Source organism: Polypterus senegalus, chromosome 15, assembly GCF_016835505.1.
Source record: "Polypterus senegalus isolate Bchr_013 chromosome 15, ASM1683550v1, whole genome shotgun sequence".
NCBI classification, from domain to species: Eukaryota; Metazoa; Chordata; class Cladistia; order Polypteriformes; family Polypteridae; genus Polypterus; species Polypterus senegalus.
This window is the reverse complement of record NC_053168.1, coordinates 13,788,564-13,809,782: the sequence shown is the minus strand read 5'-3', so window position 1 is coordinate 13,809,782 and position 21,219 is coordinate 13,788,564. Positions and strand designations below refer to the sequence as shown.

Below are 21,219 nucleotides of genomic sequence, written 5' to 3'. Positions count from 1 at the left end.
GGATATTTTTAGAGTCCTGGAGACCTCATCCATCTAGCTGCCTCCCCATTTGGCCATGCCACGGCTGAAACGTTGCTCCGATGAAAGGACCCCTTTTTCCCATGATTCCTGTGATCCTCCATCAGGGATGACTTTACCATAGGCAGGCAAACAACTTGGCAGGTGGGCCGTGGCACCAATGGCCACATTTGGGTACCGAGAAAAGAAACAGAATAGGTGAGGGTTAGTATTCAAATATAATTATTCATGTTACTTATGTTATAGTGCTAATGACTAACAACAGAGATGCAGTCTGTACAGTTAATCAGCAGCCTAGTCAGGATGTACTAAACTGAAGTAGTGAGTCTTCAGCTGGGATTTAAAGGCTGAGACTGAACAGGCATCTCTTATGGAAGCAGGAAGACCTACAGTGCCCTCCATCATGTTTGAGACAATGACACATTTGTCCTTGATTTAGCACTATGCTCCACAGTTTAAAATGACAAATCAAACAATTCAGACATTGTGATTAACGTGCACATTGCAGACTTTCATTTAACTCTTTCAGGGCTGATGTTGACTTTTGTCGATATTCAGGGGTAGAGGATGATAATCGGCTGTAAACTGTGACAAAACGCGCCCTTATGTTTAGTTCGACTCTCTTTGCTTGAAGTAAAGTTACGTAGCTTTGTTGATTTGACCTCGATTCCCTGCACGTGCATGAACAGTGAAGAGCAAACAGCCTCTAAAATGGCAGCGACTTCTGGCAAGACTAAAGCAAATGTGCAAAGCAGAATACTCCGTGGATGTTTTACGTATTATCGCTGAATCAGGCTCTGGCTTTTCAGACTCTGGAGTTTGATGCAAGTGATTTGGAGATGGAAAACGAAAGTGAAGTACCAGCATCAGCCTATCGGTCCCCAGCTGTAGCAGAAACGCCTACAGCAGCGTTGGCCTAGGAGGACCACCACTTATGATGACAAGAGGTACAAACCATATTGCGTCACACTGCGACCGCCACCCACCTGCTGACCATCAAGCTGCCCCTGCACTGCCACTGCTGACAGAGATGCCAAACAGGCACCAACAGCAGCCACAGCACGTAGCAACAGACGTTTTATGTTAATTTATGTGTGAAACCAGTGCATTATGTGCTTTTCAGAAAACTGAGTTTTTTGGAAAAAAAATATTCAGCCCTGAAAGAGTTAAGGGGATTTGTATTCATTTCGGTCTCACCATTTAGAAATGACAACACTTTTTCTACAAGGAACCCCCATTTCATAGCACCATAATATTTGAGACAGTTGGTGTCCCAGGTGTTTGTGATTCCTCAAGTGGGTTTCATGGCTTCATAAGATACCTCAACCTGCTTCTACCCTTTATAGTCTGTAGCTGCCATTGATCAACATGAGAACAAGAGCTGTGCCATTGAAAGTCAAAAAAGCCATTTTCAGGCTGAAAAACAAGAATAAAACCACTGGAGACATCAGAAAAACCTTAGGATGACCAAAATCAACTGTCTGGAATATCATGAAGAAGAAACAGCACACTGGTGGGCTCAGTAATCACTAAGGGACTGGTAGGCCAAGGAAGACCTGCACTGCTGATGACAGAAGAATCTTCACTATGGTCAACAAAAAGCCCCCCAACGCCTGTGTGACAGATCAGAAACAGCCTTCAGGGGGCTGATGTGGACGTGTCAGAGACGGCTATCAGCAGAGGACTTCATGACCAGAAACACAGAGGACACACTGCAAGATGTGAACTACAAGAACAGGATGGCCAGATTACAGTTTGTGTAGAAAGGACTTGAAAGAGCCTGCAGAATTCTGGGAAAAGGTCTTGTGGACAGACAAGACAAAGATGAACCTCATCAGAGTGACAACGAGAGCAAAGTGTGGAGACGACAAGGACCTGCCTGAGATCCAAAGCAGACCACCTCATCTGGTAAACATGGCAGTGCTGGTGGTGTTTTGGCTTGGGCATGTATGGCTGCCACCAGAGCCGGATTAAGACGAAATTGGGCCTGATGCTGCAGTGCAAAAAAGGCCTATTTTTTCTCAGCATTGGTGCATGTGCATTCGACACTCACCGTACATGCGCACTCAGACTGACCAAGGAGCCTTAATTGCTTGTGATGCAACCAGCCAGCCTTTATTGAACACTAGCAGACCTCGCTGTAGTTAGAATAATTATGTATCTACATGCGACTTATAGAGCTTCTTTATATATTTGGTTTGTCCTCCTGGAGCCAAAATATACTAAGAAACACTAAGTAGAAACACTAAAGGAAAAAATACTATTCAGTAAGTACTGCGTCTAGTAAACAGTAAATCAGTAAAGGAGAGAGGAGTAAACACTAAGGAAAAAGAACAGCAAGACCGCGTCAGCTGCAGAGCTCAGCTCGGAGCGAAATGAAGTGAATGAAATGAGGTGAATGGGAGGGGAGATGATCACGTGACTCCCCTACCCGCCTTAACTCTCCATCCCTCCACAAAGACAATCTCTCAGATCTCAACTCTCCTTTATATAAATCAGTAAAGGAGAGAGGACTAAACACTAAGGAAAAAGAACAGCAAGACCGCGTCAGCTGCGGACCTCAGCTCGGAGCGAAATGAAGTGAATGAAATGAGGTGAATGGGAGGGGAGATGATCACTTGACTCCCCTACCCACCTTAACTCTCCATCACTCCACAAAGACAATCTCTCGGATCTCAACTCTCCTTTATATAAATCAGTAAAGGAGAGAGGACTAAACACTAAGGACAAAGAACAGCAAGACCGCGTCAGCTGCGGAGCTCAGCTCGGAGCGAAATGAAGTGAATGAAATGAGGTGAATGGGTGGGGAGATGATCACGTGACTCCCACATCCGCCTTAACTCTCCATCCCTCCACAAACACACAAACACAGTCTCTCCGATCCCAACTCTCCTTTATATGTATAGAAGAATAATAATAACGACGTAGTATCGTAACAACTCCAGATTAACATCAAACTATGGATCAGCAACATTCAATAGCAATTGTCTGAAAAATGCACTTAATGCAGAAAACCTAACAATGAAATACACAACATTTCGCAATTCTCTTACAAAACAGAGTAAGAAAAAATGAATATGTAGAGACATTGGGTCAAAGTGACTCAGTTCAGGCTCTTGAGGGTAAAAATTTGTCCACGATTTAAATTTCATAATAGACCAGAATCCTGTCGAGGATTTTAAAAATTCTAACCATCCATGCCGAGCCCGCGGGCCGACTTTTAGTTTTACCTTTACAGATAACCATTTAAATAGCCATCGATTTTTACTGTACAACAAACTTTCAAGGTAAAAAATTTACTAGGTGGCACTTCTCGAACAATAATAAAGCGGCAAGAATCCCCAAGATATTGCAAAAAACGCAGCTAAATTACTAAGTAAACTGTTTAATGTAAAATTGATAGCATTAACTTGAAATCTTCGGTTAACAATAAACACAACGACGTTATAGTTATGTCACAGTGCAAAGAACAATAGTAACTGTATAATAAGTAATGCTGTGTCTAGGCATCTGAAAGTCAGACTCCAAATTTCATTCTAAGAATTATTTTGAGGTTAATATGGTAAAGGAAAACTGTTCAGCTTCCGGAAAATTCTCATCTGTTTTCATCTGGGCCTATTTCAGGAATGGGCCTAATGCTGCAGCATCAATAGCACCCACCTTTATCCGGCCCTGGCTGCCACAGTGACTGGCACACTTCTCTTCATTGATGATGGAGCTGCTGACAGCACAATAAATTCTGAGGTGTGTGGATCTGCTCAAGTTCCAGGAATATGCCTAACCGAACCCCCGTGCTTCATCCTACCACAAAGCAATGATCCACAAGTACTGCTGAGGCCACACAGGAGTTTATCAAAGCTATCCATCCATCCATACATCCTCTTCCGCTTATCCAAGGTCGGGTCGCGGGGGCAGCAGCTTGAGCAGAGATGCCCAGACTTCCTTCTCCCCGGCCACTTCTTCTAGCTCTTTCAGGAGAATCCCAAGGCGTTCCCAGGTCAGCCGGGAGACATAGTCCCTCCAGCGTGTCCTGGTTTTGTCCCGGGGCCTCCTCCCGGTTGGACGTTACCGGAACACCTCACCAGGGAGGCGTCCAGGAGGGATCCTGATCAGATGCCCGAGCCACCTCATCTGACTCCTCTCGATGAGGAGGAGCAGCGGCTCTACTCTGAGTTCCTCCCGGATGACTGAGCTTCTCACCCTATCTTTAAGGGAAAGCCCAGACAGCCTGCGGAGGAAACTCATTTCAGCCGCTTGTATTCGCGATCTCGTCCTTTCGGTCACTACCCATAGCTCATGACCATAGGTGAGGGTAGGAACGTAGATCGACTGGTCAATTGAGAGCTTTGCCTTACGGCTCAGCTCCTTTTTCACCACGACAGACCGGTGCAGAGCCCGCATCACTGTGGACGCCACACCGATCCACCTGTCGATCTCACGCTCCATTCTTCCCTCACTCGTGAACAAGACCCCGAGATACTTGAACTCCTCCACTTGGGGCAGGATCTCTCCTCCAACCCTAGGAGGGCACTCCACTCTTTTCCGGCTAAGGACCATGGTCTCGGATTTGGAGGTGCTGATTCTCATCCCAGCCGCTTAACACTCAGCTGCGAACCGATTCAGAGAGAGCTGAAGATCACGGCCTGATGAAGCAAACAGGACAACATCATCTGCAAAAAGCAGTTTTTTTTTTTTTTATCAAAGCTAAAGAATGGAAAATTCTTGGATTGAAATCGAGTGACTGGCTTGGCCCTCCATATGCTAAAGAGAACCCTTAAGGGGACAAGCCCCCCAGAATAAGCAGGACCTGAAGATGGCTGCATTAGTGGCTTGACAAAGCATCACCAGAGAAGACCCTCAGCACCCACTGATGTTTATGAATGGCAGACGTCAAGCAGTCATTACACGTGAGGGATATGCGACAAAGTCCTAAATATGACAATGTCTTTGAACAGACCTGTCATTGCTGTGTGCCAAACATTATGGTGCCCTGAAATGGGGGGGGGACCGTGTAGATAAAGTCTGCAAATCCCCTTCAATGAAAGTCTGCAATGTGCACTTTAATCACGATATCTGAATTGTTTGATTTGTCATTTAAAACTGGGGAGCAGAATTGGAAATCAAAGAAAAATGTGTCTTTGTCCCAAACATTATAAAGGACACTGTATAAATAAAAGGATTTAATAAAAAAAAAAAAATAGGACTTTGCACTGATTGAACCGATTACACTGCATGCCCAAGAGGTACTTCTTGCTCTTTAACGAAATTCGCTGTTCAGATAACCCCCAGATCACTTAAGAGGGCTCCTTACCAAACACAACGCACACCCATAATTACCAGCTGATCCCTTCTAAAAGTCACAGGCCGTTTGTTCAAAAAGGTGGACGGTTACACCGGCAATAAATCGTTTAAACAGTTGTTTCAGCGTCATTGATCTCTAATAAATACTTATGGAACTTTAACTGCAGGCAAGGGTGGAAAGTTCCCAAAGGCGCTTGTGCAAATTGATGGCTTTCTTTTGTTCTTCCCTTACGGAATGGCCAAATTATAGACTCTGTGGACCATGAACTGCTAGCCTGAGGTCATAGTGGCTTGAAAGGACAAAGTGTAATTGTTTTACAGGATCTGGACTTTTGTTCCCATTGATTTGGTTCCAGGGGGTTGGGGGTGGGGGGTATGCATTTCTTTATATGTCTGCACCCTGGTAGGTCCCACCAGCTCTAAGACAAAGAATGCTTGGATAGTGGCTGTGTATTCATTCTTAAAAGCCTTCCACATAATCCCACTGGTCACTTGACCCCCCTAAGTGAATGTTACCCATTACTTTTCAAGTGTAAGTCTAGTGTCGCTTTGCTTGGGTTGGTTGATTAGGAGTAGCCTGGCGGTGCAGTGGTCAGCACTGCTGCCTCACAATTCATATATCCTGGGTCTGAATCTCACTCCCCCATTGAAGAGGTTGTGTGGACTTTTTATCTTGTCTGGGCCTCTGTTAAGTTTCCTTAAGGTATTTAAATTTTCCTCCAACAACAAAGACCTAAAGCGGAAGGTGGCATGGTACTACCTAACTTTCAAATTTATTACTGAGCAGTAAATATACAAGCGATAAAAACCTGGACATGGACACACATAGATGAACGTACGCAGGCTTGGTCCGCAATAGAAATAAAATCCTGCAGCACTTCTTTATATTCTTTGCATTGTACCCCAATAAGTACAAGTCATCATCAATATACTAACAACCAAATTGTGCTTCACTCACTCAGAATATGGAACCAATGCAGGAAATATTTTAAGAAAGAGAAGCTTTTATCTGTGGCTCCTTTGCACGAGAATCACCTTTTCCCACCCTCTAAAACATAAGCAGTTTTTAATGTCTGGAAAACATTTGGGATTAAATCACTTAGAGATCTGTACATAGACAACGTCTTTGCAATACTGATGCTCTGTGCAAGAGAGGACAGAGCCGACTATACTTCCTTAGAAGGCTGGCGTCCTTCAACATCTAAAATAAGATGCTGCAGATGTTCTATGAGATGATTGGGACGAGCGCCCTCTTCTATGCGGTGGTGTGCTGAGGAGGCAGCATAAAAAAGAGGGACGCCTCACGCCTGGACAAACTGGTGAGGAAGGCAGGCTCTATTGTAGTCATGGAGCTGGACAGTCTGACATCCGTGGCAGAGCGACGGGCGCTGAGCAGACTCCTGTCAATCATGGAGAATCCACTGCATCCACTGAACAGGATCATCTCCAGACAGAGGAGCAGCTTCAGTGACAGACTGCTGTCACCGTCCTGCTCCACTGACAGACTGAGGAGATCGTTCATCCGCCACACTATGCAACTCTTCAATTCCACCCAGGGGGGGTAAACGTTAATATTATACAAAATTATTGTCTGTTATGCCTGCCTCACACTCTCCACCTTGCATTGTTTAACTTGCACTGTGCTTTTATTGCTCTTTAATTAATATTGTTTTCATCAGTATGCTGCTGCTGCTGGAGTGTGTGAATTTCCCCTTGGGGATTAATAAAGTATCTATCTATCTATCTATCTATCTATCTATCTATCTATCTATCTATCTATCTATCTATCTATCTATCTATCTATCTATCTATCTATCCTATAAACAATTACACTGCAAATACAATTTTCCAGCAACACATATCTTTCACTACCTTCAGATTAGAAACTTTGTTAAACAAAACCGGCCCAATTTTCCTCACCTCCCACCTCCCTCTATGCCGGAAAAAATATCAATCAGTCTTGAGAAGTCAGACAGCATTTCTTTAACATATAAAAACATTTTACAGTCCCTCCCTTTCAAAGATCCCAGAGTGCATTGGGAAAAGGATCTCTCACTCAACATCTCAGAAAAGGAGTGGAAGGCAGCCATGCAGGGAATTGACTCAAGCGCCATATGCGCAAAGCATACAATTATTTAACTTAAAATGATATATCGAGCATATCTGTCTCACTTAAAATTGTCCAAAATGTTTCCAGGGTGAGATCCAACCTGCGAACATTGCAATCGAGCTCCAGCCTCACTAGGCCACATGTTTTGAGCCTGCACCAAATTAACATTGTTCTGGATCAAAATCTTTACATTCCGGTCATACAGCCTTGGTGTCCCAATCCCACCTAACCCATTAACAGCTGTGTTTGGTGGGCTCACAGAGGGCCTTAAAGTGGAGAAGGACAAACTGGAATTGTCCTTACTTCACTATTAACACACAGACTTAACTGGAAGAATCCTGACTCTCCTCTTTTAAGTCAGTGCGTAACTGATGTTATATTTTATTTTAAACTGGAAAAAATTAAATACTCACTTAGAGGATATGTGCACAGTTTTTTCAAAACCTTTCAGGACCTAATCAATAACATTTTAGAATAAGCTTTTAAAGCACTGAGGAAGCAGATTCTCTCCACGTTTTTTTTTTCTCAATTTATCTTTATTCACTTATTAATTTATCTATTTACTTATTTGTATTAGCTTTAAGTTTTACTCTGCTGGCTTACCTCTCTTTCTCATGGGTGGGGGTTGATTTGTTTTCAATATTATGTTTGTAAAAATTGATTTATTTGTATGGAATGTTGTGTGATTTCAATAAAATAAAAAAATCAAAATTCCTCCAACATCTCAACTGAACTGGCAACTGAAAGTCACATGAGCGTGTGAAATTTAAAAGACGAGGGTGTGCACGGTCTTACCTGAAGTGACAGACTTCGGTTTCTGCTTCATTAGACCTTCTTCTTCTTCTTCTTCTTTCAGCTGCTCCCTTTAAGGGTCACAACAGCGGATCATCTTCTTCCATATCTTCCTGTCCTTGTCATCTTGCTCTGTCACACCCATCACCTGCATGTCCTCTCTCACCACATCCATAAATCTCCTCTTAGGCCTTCCTCTTCTCCTCTTGCCTGGCAGCTCTATCCTTATCACCCTTTTCCCAACATACCCCTCATCTCTCCTCTGCACATGTCCAAACCAAAGCAATCTCGCCTCTCTGACTTTGTCTCCCAACCATTCAACCTATGCTGATCTTCTAATGTCCTCATTTCTAATCCTGTCCATCCTCATCACACCCAATGCAAATCTTAGCATCTTTAACTCTGCCACCTCCAGCTCTGTCTCCTGCTTTCTGGTCAGTGCCATCGTCTCCAGCCCATATAACACAGCTGGTCTCACTACCGTCCTGTAGACCTTCCCTGTCACTCTTGCTGATACCCGTCTGTCACAAATCACTCTTGATACTCTTCTCCACCCACTCCACCCTGCCTGCCCTCTCTTCTTCACTTCTCTTCCACAATTCCCATTACTCTGTACTGTTGATCCCAAGTATTTAAACTCATCCACCTTCACCAACTCTACTCTCTGCATCCTCACCATTCCACTGAACTCCCTCTCATTTACACACATGTATTGTGCGTGAATCCATGGATCCATCATTCAGTCCATGGTACGGTTTAATGGTAGTCTATTAGTGCTTTGACTCTTCTGTTAGTACACAATAGGCCAACTAAGTGTCATTTTTAGTGTAATCGTGTATCTATTGTGGTTGATGAATCAAATTGGATAATGTCCCCAAGAAAAGTTAGGGCACCTCGTTTAATGCAAAAAAAAAAACAAAATGATTTTAGGGCCAAAAGAAAAAGACAATTGAGGGTGCAGCAGCTGATTTAAAGGGTATTAGGCATTGGGGAGCTCTTTTCTTGTCTAAAAAGCAGTGCCACCTGTCGGGTTTTCTCAGCTTTTTATACAGTCTGGGCCACAAGGGGCTGGCCTTCTCTGTCTCATTCGATCTCATTGGATGTTTTCTCTGCGCTGTGAGGGAAATGAAAGGAGACAAGACTGTGTGCAAGAGTGCCCCCTCTCATCCCGGCGGGGTATTGCATACCTCCGATGAGCCCAGAAGGTGATCCTCTGGTGCGCATGTCTGACAATATAATAATATTAATAATAATAATACCTTTTATTTACCGTATATACACGTGGATAAGTTCTCCCGCGGATAAGTTGGGGCTTGATTTTACCGTATAATTTCCGGTATTTTATAATGTTTGTCAAATAAGTCGAATGCAGAAAACTCACACTATTGGTCCAAGAGATGATATGCTGATGCCCACCTGAGAGAGTAACCATGGAGCACATGGCCTTTTTTTTTTTCCTATGTGGGTGTCAACGTGTGCTCCTAACCTCTCGCTCTCTGCTGTGCCCACATGATCACACGGTAATACCCAAACTATTACGATGGGACGTTTCCTCTGATTTATGTTTTTTGTATCTCACACCCTCATACACCTTTATCGTAAGAGCATCCCTTATCTGATAATAAATAATAATAATGTTTTATTTATATAGCGCCTTTCCATCTACAATGGAGCATTTGATCAGAAGAAAATATGAAGCTGGTTTTACATTTAACATAATTGAAGTAGCGAAAGAAATTGATAACTGAGCTGCTGTAACAAAATTCAATGTGTCTGAGAGACTGGTGTGAGATTGGAGGAGGCAAGAAGATGTAAAAAAAAAAAATTAAGTGTAACATTTTAGAATGGGCGTTTAAGTCGGGGTCTGATTTGATGTTTGATTTTTTTGTTTTTCAAGACCATGTGAATATATACGGTATATAAAGCCTTTCCCAAGATCAAGGAGCGTATGCACAGTCTGCTCTTTTTCAAATGGCTAACACATCATGTCGCAAGTCACACATCCCCTCAAGCTGGTTTCCCAAACATGACAGTGGCTTCACTCCAGTAGCCCACAAAGTCCTCCGCTCTCAAGAATGCCTTCAGGAGAAGATGAAACGGGAGGTTACATAGCATCAACGTGTGACACGGTTACTCAAGAAAATAAGCTTCTACGTTCCAGGGTTGTTTCCTGCCTTGCACCCCGTGCTGCTGGGTTAGACATTATTTAGGCCTTTTTTAATCACGAATCTGTAGATATAGATAGGGACATATAATGATGGATTCTTCAATGATCCAGATAAAGCAAAGTCAAGGTGAGGCCACACGTCAGGCCTCCATCTCCCAAGCCACAGTTAACTGAATCATTTTATAGTCTGTGACTGTTGACGCCAGTGTTCTTTCGGCTTTACATTTATGAATTTCCCTGCTTTGCACTTTACAGGCCAGATGACTACAAAAGCAGCCTGCTACAGGGACCTCCAAATGCAAGTGAACACCTCGTTCTGCAACCCCAGGACACGTCCCAGGACAGGAGTGGTTTCCTGCAGCACCCAGACTTGTCCTCCAAGGTATTGTAGATGGCAGTCAAAATGAATGTTTCTTTCATTAGTTGTTGCTTTGCATTCAATCTGCCCTTTCCAAATTAACTAAGCTTATCTTAAAAACTAATTTTGCCACCAGAAAATTATTCAAAACTGTACAATCGCCCTTTCCAGTCCTCGCTATCCCCCCCTACTGGAATCATCCTATATGGCAACATTGCTGTGTCGCATCCTGACTTGATAAGTGATTCTGTGCCAGTCAGCCTACAAGTAAAATGGATTTTTGGGAGGTTAACATCATTAGATTTACACAACATGCCTACCACTTTGAAGGTGCCAGATATTTTTATTGTGGCACAAACAATAATTAAGACAAAAAAGCACGTACATAATTTGTAGAGCCCCCTTGTACTGCAAGTGCATCACTTGATGAGCCCCAATTAGGGAGAAACACATGTCGTGTACTGTTTGCACTATTTGGCAGGCACTATGTATCATGTGTGTGATCTGCTTCTTGTAGCTGAGAGGACTGGCAGACCAACGAGAAGCATTACCTGGTGGGTGACCACATAGATATCAGATTGGGATCACACCTTTATATAGAGTGGCACGGTGGCGCAGTGGGTAGCGCTGCTGCCTCGCAGTTAGGAGACCCAGGTTCAATCCCGGGTCCTCCCTGCGTGGAGTTTGCATGTTCTCCCCGTGTCCACGTGGGTTTCCTCCCACAGTCCAAAGACATGCAGGTTAGGTGCATTGGCGATTCTGAATTGTCTCTAGTGTGTATATATGTGTGGGCACACCATGCAGTGGGCTGGCGCCATGCCCAGGGTTAGTTTCCTGCCTTGCGCCCTGTGTTGGCTAGGATTGGCTCCAGCAGACCCCCGTGACCGGGTTATATATAGCTGGATGGATAAATGGATATATATATTACATAGTTTACTGTCAAATAATGCAAAGAGTATTTATTTGGGCTCATCAGGCATACACACTCCACTGCACCCCTCATGGGGATTGAACCTCGGACGTCAGCATCAGAGACAAAGTCCCTTTACGCTGCGCCATAGCATGTGCATTATTTGACATTAAACTACGTTTGTAACATTCTATGATCTGCTTCTCGCAACTGAGAGGGCTCGTGGCGGATGTTTGCAGACTGCAGACCAACCACATACATTACCTGGTAGGTAACCACCCATACAATCAGATTGAGAGAAACCAAAATTGTTTGTACATACTGCTCGCTCATTACATTTGGAAAGTTCAGGAAACTCATCTGTTGCATCAGGTCTGCCATAATTCTTAATGTTACACCAGACAATAATGCCAAAACATAAAAGCTTAGCCTTGACACCTGTCTCACACCTTTGTCAGCCCCATTCTTCTTTCCTTGTATTGATTTTTCTCAAGCAACTGTTTCTACAACAATTAAAAAAAAAAAAAAAAAATATATATATATATATATCTGCGGTGGGTTGGCACCCTGCCCAGGATTGGTTCCTGCCTTGTGCCCTGTGTTGGCTGGGATTGGCTCCAGCAGACCCCCGTGACCCTATTCGGATTCAGCGGGTTAGAAACTGGATGGATGGATATATATATATATATATATATATATATATATATATATATATATATATATATATATACTGTGGTGGGTTGGCACCCTGCCCAGGATTGGTTCCTGCCTTGTGCCCTGTGTTGGCTGGAATTAGCTCCAGCAAGACCCCTGTGTTCAGATTCAGCAGGTTGGAAAATGGATGAATGGATATATATATATATATATATATATATATATATATATATATATATATATATATATATACTCACCTAAAGGATTATTAGGAACACCTGTTCAATTTCTCATTAATGCAATTATCTAATCAACCAATCACATGGCAGTTGCTTCAATGCATTTAGGGGTGTGGTCCTGGTCAAGACAATCTCCTGAACTCCAAACTGAATGTCAGAATGGAAAAGAAAGGTGATTGAAGCAATTTGGAGCGTGGCATGGTTGTTGGTGCCAGACGGGCCGGTCTGAGTATTTCACAATCTGCTCAGTTACTGGGATTTTCACGCACAACCATTTCTAGGGTTTACAAAGAATGGTGTGAAAAGGGAAAAACATCCAGTATGCGGCAGTCTTGTGGGCGAAAATGCCTTGTTGATGCTAGAGGTCAGAGGAGAATGGGCCGACTGATTCAAGCTGATAGAAGAGCAACTTTGACTGAAATAACCACTCGTTACAACCGAGGTATGTAGCAAAGCATTTGTGAAGCCACAACACGCACAACCTTGAGGCGGATGGGCTACAACAGCAGAAGACCCCACCGGGTACCACTCATCTCCACTACAAATAGGAAAAAGAGGCTACAATTTGCACGAGCTCACCAAAATTGGACAGCTGAAGACTGGAAAAATGTTGCCTGGTCTGATGAGTCTCGATTTCTGTTGAGACATTCAAATGGTAGAGTCAGAATTTGGCGTAAACAGAATGAGAACATGGATCCATCATGCCTTGTTACCACTGTGCAGGCTGGTGGTGGTGGTGTAATGGTGTGGGGATGTTTTCTTGGCACACTTTAGGCTCCTTAGTGCCAATTGGGCATCGTTTAAATGCCACGGGCTACCTGAGCATTGTTTCTGACCATGTCCATCCCTTCATGATCACCATGTACCCATCCTCTGATGGCTACTTCCAGCAGGATAATGCACCATGTCACAAAGCTTGAATCATTTCAAATTGGTTTCTTGAACATGACAATGAGTTCACTGTACTAAAATGGCCCCCACAGTCACCAGATCTCAACCCAATAGAGCATCTTTGGGATGTGGTGGAACGGGAGCTTCGTGCCCTGGATGTGCATCCCACAAATCTCCATCAACTGCAAGATGCTATCCTATCAATATGGGCCAACATTTCTAAAGAATGCTTTAGCACCTTGTTGAATCAATGCCACGTAGAATTAAGGCAGTTCTGAAGGCGAAAGGGGGTCAAACACTGTATTAGTATGGTGGTCCTAATAATCCTTTAGGTGAGTGTATATATACACACACTAGTTGGCTCACCAGAACTACAACTCCCATGAAGCTCTACAGGTGCCCAAAAGGGTGCCATACCAGAAGGATGCACACCCAGCGTTATTAGGGGGCACATAGCCCTGTAAGGCAGTCACCTGCTGTCCTTCTATTATAACAGCCTCCCAATTGAGATAAGGTATTACAAACCGGCCGGGATACCCGTCCCTCCACATCCTTCTATTATATAGGAATCCCAGTCGGGAAAGGAACCATTTATCCCAGCCCGGATGCCAACTGGGCCATCTCACTCTCAGACAGTTTCAACCCAAAAAAACAATTTGTTAATTGCAGCTTGTGAATATGATTTTATATTTTCTCATTTTAGCTTTCTCAATTATTTTGTGTGAATAATGCTATTGTTTTCTGTTATCTAATCCTAAAGAAAGCGCCAATAATAAAAAAATAAAGAAAAAAATCTTTTCAGCTGAAGTAATGCTGCTGAAATCTGTCTGTCAGTTTCCTCCATCCTCGAGGAGCTTTAAGGGTTATTGCCGCATAGTGATACTAAAAAAAATTAAGGTTAACAAAACATTTTTTTAATCTAATAATAAAAAAATTGCACTGTGTTTTCTTTACCAAGTCATACCAATTAACCACATGCTGACAAAACGAGCCGTTTTGGCATTTCAAGTCGTGCGCAGGTTTTCCAGGGTGATGTAAACCGGGGCGCTCCGCTCCAGCCGCAGCTGTCCGTGTCTCGGACATGATGAGATCGAGTTTCTGCCTGAATAAAGGGTCTTCAGACCGTGTGAAACCCCCAGGCAGAACATTTCAGCAGGGCATTGGAATGCACCTCCATGCAATACAAACTCCCCCCTGCCCGCCCGTCATTTACTAGGACTTTTTTTTTTTATTATTATGGTCATTTCCTGCAGCTGTAACAAAGAGAAACAGCGTTACTTTGACTGACTTTTGCGTACTTGCGCTCCAATATGAATGCAGGACTGATCAAGCGTGCTATTATTATTATTATTATTATTATTCTTTTCGTTTTAAATAGAATAGACGTACGTTAATTGCGTCGTGTTGATAAGCCGTTTCAGCGCTTGTTGTAATTGCGCGACCGCTTTAATACTTTAGGAAGTGACGGGCAGCCGCTTCTAAGCACTCACGGGCAGTCATGCGCAATGCTCTGCTACATCAGCAGCGCGCATTCCTCCGCGGTCAGCTGGGCCGTGCAAGCCAAAGCTTTGTTTTATTATTCGTAGTCCACTCCAGGCACTCATCTGGCCGCACACTTTTGTGAGCTCTGCAATTTGCCAGTGTTTTAATAAGCAAATAATTTAAAGTGTGGGTGTCACTTCCGAGCACACCGTTTCGGTCAAACGCGCAGAGCCATCCTCTGTTTAATGTCATGACGCCGCATAACCAAATATTACAAATAAATAAATAAATAAATAACATGGGCCTACTTAGACCAATTTTGGGATGTGTGGGCTGAAGGAATATTAAAACAAAGAAATGTTTGCATTTTAATTTCTCCTTGTGCCAAGCTATTCTACTTAAGTTATCTCTACTTTACTGTGTTTACTTTATTTTAACATGATAATTTAATCCATACATAGATTTTATTTTTTTTTTAATTGCTAATCTCCAACGCAGTTCATTGGAGGTTAAGAGTTGCGTTTCCCAAAAGTTTCGTAACGGTGTCGTCCTTTGTTACTTCGCCACTGGAAAAAAAGCTGAAGCACTGGAGCAATTTAATAATAATAAAAAAGTGTCAATTTTTCACACATAATTTATTATTTTAAGTTGAGTTAATTAACACTTTTCCTATTTGAACTTAAATGTGTTATTAAAAATATATCAGATCTATTCATATCCAAATTTTTATTTAATTCAACTAATATTTTTATGAATATATGTAAATACTAAAATGTTTATTTATTGTACAAGGGTAAATTAAAAAGTAAAGGCAATATGAAAATGACGCGGTAACCACAACGGACAGAAGCCGAGGCAATACAACAAGTTCGCCAATGCTTATGGGTATTTTGGACACGCAAAGTGCGGGCGCTCTGCTGTCTTGAAGTCAAAGGCAAATGAACATTGACGCGCTGCTGCGGCATTGCACCATTGTTGAACAATGCTCCGCTGCGAGATTTCTTTAGGCATAGGGAGTGACGCTTGCTGAGATTCGCCGAAGGATGTTGGTTCCTGCAAATCAATAAGCGCTGGGGTTTCCTGCAGGGGTCAAATCAAATTTTATTTGTCACGTGCAGTTACACACACAATACAAACGGTAGTGACATGCCTATAGAAGCTCAAGACATATCTCTATCCACCTTAATAAATGGACAAGTGTTTGTGTATCTGTGTGTCTCTGTTTCATGCTGTTTGGTATGGGATTTGTAAAGGCGGTGGTAATATTTGCGATGCACTATCTGTTGGAATGAAAAATAAAATGCATTTTATTACTGCAAATGTTTGGATGCGCCATCGCTTGAAATGAAAAATGCAATGCAATTTATTACTACAAATGTTTGTGCCATCTGTTGGAATAAAAAATGCAATACAATTTATTACTACAAATGTTTGGATGCGCCATCGGTTGAAATGAAAAATGCAATGCAATTTATTACTACAAATGTTTGTGTCATCAGTTAGAATAAAAAATGCAATGCATTTTATTACTATAAATGTTTGATGCACCATCTGTTGGAATGAAAGATGTAATGTATTTTATTACTCTTATGTTTGATGGACCATCTGTTGGAGTGAAAAATGCAAGACATTTTATTACTACATTAATATTATTATATTACAGTATTAATATGACTGTTAATAGAGCTCACTCTGGGCATGTGGATGATGTGATTCCCATACTTTCAAAAGTCATCACGGGGCTACCACAAGACTTCTTTATTTTTTGCCAACTCTTTCAATTCAAAATTATTTTAACTCCATTCTATTTTTTTTTATTTTTTAGATTCATAAGTGCCACTTGATTTTTATATTGATGCTTGCCATTGTTCACTTTTCTTGGAAGCCATGTCACCATTTGAGCCCATTTTGCCACCCGTCTAAAACAGGCTGAAATCTAAGTTTTCAATAGAGACCACTGCATGTTCAGTGTTTTTGTTTGCAGTGTGCCATCTAGCGGAATGTATTTTGTAATGTTGCATTTAGTAATAAAATGTATTGCATTTTTCATTCCAATGGATGGTGCATTGAACATAGGAGTAATAATATGCATTGCATTTGTATTCCAACCAATGGCACATCAGACATTTGTAGTAATACATTGCATTGCATTTTTCATTCCAACAGATGAAGCATCACAAACATTAGCACTGCTTTTACAAATCCCATACCAATTTGTTTTTTAATGAATGTAGTAATTGAACGGGCGGCACGGTGGCGCAGTGGTAGCGCTGCTGCCTCGCAGTTAGGAGACCCGGGTTCGCTTCCCGGGTCCTCCCTGCGTGGAGTTTGCATGTTCTCCCGTGTTCGTGGGTTTCCTCCGGGCGCCGGTTTCCTTCCACAATCCTAAAGACATGCAGGTTAGGTGGATTGGCGATTCTAAATTGGCCCTAGTGTGTGCTTGGTGTGTGGGTTGGCACCCTGCCCAGGATTGGTTCCTGCCCTGTGTTGGCTGGGATTGGCTCCAGCAGACCCCCGTGACCCTGTATTCAGATTCAGCGGGTTAGAGAATGGATGGATGGATAGTAATTGAATGTATTGTATTTGTCATTCTAACAAATGGCACATTGCAAACATTCACACTGCTTTTATCGATGCCATACCAAATGACATATAACAGAGACATAGCAACTGGAGTGATGCACACACTGACACTTGTAAGTTAAATTAATTCAGACTTTATTTTGTGTGCTTTTGCATGTTCTAATTGATTTTTATTACTTTTTATTTTTATGTTTGCTCATTTTTGGAGTGACAAAATATATCATATTTGACAATTGAAATATATGGGATCGATGTTCCCGTTATTGTCAGTCTATTATTATATGACGTGGACCCTGGGAAGTACTTTGAACTTGTAAGTTATACATTGGAAAACAAGGAGCTTCAGGAAACACATGCATAACTCATTTGTTCTTTATCTACATTGTTCGTTATCTTGTTCACTAAGAACAATAATTTCTGGGAGTACGCAACCATATTTGGTATTTTTCAAGTCAAAGTTATTGCATTTGCGATGTGTACTAATTTTTCACATGATCTTGCACTCTGAAGTGAAGTGTATTTTATAGTTATAGACTGCTATTGCGTCTTTTAATGGACTTAATGGGTAGCAGGGATACCAATGTGGAAAAATGCATTAAACTTACCAGATACATCTGTTTTTTAAGCCAAAAATGTTATTGAGTATTATTCCGCATCTCAGTCCTTCTGACCATTTGAAACATTCAGGTGAAAAGTCCAAGTTTGACAGCCGTACCACCTGCACGTCCGAAGAGGTCACCCACCCACCTGAAACTAAGCCTGTTCAGGCCTGGCCAAGTACATGTATGGGAGACCATCTAGGAAAAGCTTGAGTTGTTGCTGAAAGAGGTGTTGGTGAGAGCCAGCTGGGGGTGCTTACCCTGAGGTCTGAATGTGAGTCCCAATGCCCCACTGCAGTGACGGGGACACTGTGCCGTAAAACTGAGATGGAAAACCGAGGTTCTGACACTCTGTGGTCATTAAAGTTCTCTGGGCATCCTTTGTAAAGAGCAGGGTGTGTCCCGATGTCCTGGCTAAATTGCCCACCATGGCATAGTCACTCTGGCCCCCTTCACCACCTAACAGCTAATGTGTGGTGAGTGTACTGGCGCAAAAATGGCTGCCATCATGCTAGCCAGGTGGATGCAACATATTAGTTGTGGCTGAAGTGGCACTTTGAGCAGTGAGAAAAGCCATATTATATAAATGTAAAGAATTATTACTATTATTATAGTACTTCTGCGCATATCCCTGGGAATTTCCTCCGGGAATATCCAACAGAAGAATTAAAGCTCCCTCTGGTGGCCACAGGCCCGCTTGCATTTCCACATCACCATCGTAGAAACAAGTCATGGACCCCAAACAAGCTGTTCTTTCTCCCCAGTATATTTAAAGAGCCCAGTGGTCCAGTAGTGACCCTCACAATACTACCAGGAGTTTCCCATTGCATTTCCATAGTTAATTCAGCGTCTTTTAGTACTCTGGTTCATGTCTGGTAATGATGCTGGTTGTGCCCAGTTAATGACACTACCCAAATGCCACTCATAATGGCAACAAAGCCACTAAACCAGTTAACCTCGCTGCTGCTTTTGATAGGGTCCATCTTGACATTCTTTTGCTTAGACTTGAGAATGAGTTAAATATTGCTGGAAAAGCTCTTGCATGGCTTAAATCGTACTTTTAGGACCATCAGCAATTTGTTGCTGTCAGTAGGTTTAGGCTTAGGGTCTGACCCATCTAACGTCTTCCTCGCCTGCTGTTGTGTGACGGCTCTAATGCCTTCTTTTTTATACCATCACTGTTCACGCTCTTTGGTTCACATGTACACCTGCTCACCCATGCAATTGTCTAATCAGCCCACCACAGGGCACACACAGACCCACAATATACACGTAACCTGCATGTCTTTGGACTGTGGGAGGAAACCCACGCAGACACAGGGAGAACATGCAAACTCCACGCAGGGAGGACTTGGGAATTGAACCCAGGTTTCCTAACTGCGAGGCAGCAGCGCTACCCACTTCGCCGTTGTGCCACCCTATAATACATCATCTAAACTAATTATTAGTACCGAAGAATTTAAATACTAGATATGAGATCAAATCCATCCATTATCCATCCTAACTACAGGATCACAGGGGTCTGCTGGAGCCAATCCCAGCCAACACAGGGCGCAAGGCAAGAAACAAACCCTGGGTAGGGCGCCAGCCCACCACAGGGCACACACACACCCACAATATACACGTAACCTGCATGTCTTTGGACTGTGGGAGGAAACCCACGCAGACACGGGGAGAACATGCAAACTCCATGCAGGGAGGACCCGGGAATTGAACCCAGGTCTCCTAACTGCGAGGCAGCAGTGCTACCCACTTCGCTGTTGTGCCACCTTATAATACATCATCTAAACTAATTATTAGTACCGAAGAATTTAAATACTAGATATGAGATCAAATCCATCCATTATCCATCCTAACTACAGGATCACAGGGGTCTGCTGGAGCCAATCCCAGCCAACACAGGGCTCAAGGCAGGAAACAAACCCTGGGCAGGGCACACCCACACACCAAGCACACACTAAGGACAATTTAGGATCACCAATGCACCAAACCTGAATGTCTTTGGAGGAAACCCACACAGACATGGGGAGAACCTGCAAACTCCACCCGGGAAGTGAACCCCGGTCTACTAACTGTGAGTCGGCAGCGCTACCCACTGCACCACCCCATAATACATCATTTACACTAATTATTAGTACCAAAGAATTTAAATACTAGATGATACAATAAATTGCCATAATGTATATGCTAACCAAAATGTTGTGGTATAGAAACAGAAATCGGCAAAAGGCAGTTTTGACCAAATTTTTTGCTGCAATGTTGTGTACTGACAGTTAAAACAACTTGATGACGTATAGGACTATATAATTGGCAGTACCGGACAGATAATATCTAGTAGTTTAGAAAATTAATTTTAATGTCAAACAGTAACCGGTACATAAAATGTATTTCATGAAACAGTAGGCCCATGACCAGACCAGAGTCTGCGACCCACCGGATATTGCCCAAATGCCCTGATGGCCAGTCCGCCCCTGCTGCAGGCTAGAAGAGAAAGTCTTATGGAGTGATGAAACCAAATTTGAAATCTTGGGTTCATCACACAGGGGTGTTTGTACCCCATCGAGTTAGTGACAGGATTGATCCTCAGTGTGTGACACCAACTGTCAAACATGGAGGAGGACAAGTGGCGGTCTGGGGTTCTTTTGCCGGAGGCAGAGTGGGTGACTAGCACAGAGCGGCTGGCATTCTGAATCAAAAGGGTTACCACAGTTTGGCTATTTTATCTCTAAAAGGTGCAGGCTACTTGGATGAATCAAAAAATGTGAATAACATTTTATACACTGTGAACACCAGAGGTCGCTGTTACCCCGTTAGACCCAACAGACAGACGCTGACACAGGGTAAAAGCACCAAGAAGTATTCTTTTTATTCTTTTTTTCCCTCTGTAGTGCCTCCAAAGCACCCCAGCCACAGCAAACAGGCAATACAATAATAAATAAACACAATACTTATCTCCACTACACCTCCCAGCAAGCTCCGTCACGCTCCTCCCAACTCTGGCTTGCCTGCTGGGTCTCCACCAGTCCTTTATATAGTCTTTGACCTGGAAGTGCTTCTGTCCTTCCAGCCACGTGACTCGTCGGCACTTCGGGGTCAGATGGAGAATTGTATTTTT

The 21,219-nt window shown here is 42.8% G+C and overlaps 1 protein-coding gene across 3 annotated transcripts in view; it reads left to right on the top strand.

Annotated features, from left to right (window-relative positions):
- LOC120515670 (A disintegrin and metalloproteinase with thrombospondin motifs 16) overlaps positions 1-21,219 on the top strand; it is a 330,557-nt gene that overhangs the window by 240,536 nt on the left and 68,802 nt on the right. For all 3 annotated transcript variants that reach the window (XM_039736888.1, XM_039736889.1, XM_039736891.1), the window contains one exon: positions 10,644-10,770. In XM_039736888.1, the coding sequence (XP_039592822.1) occupies positions 10,644-10,770 (127 nt within the window). The remainder of the gene's footprint in view (positions 1-10,643; positions 10,771-21,219) is intronic.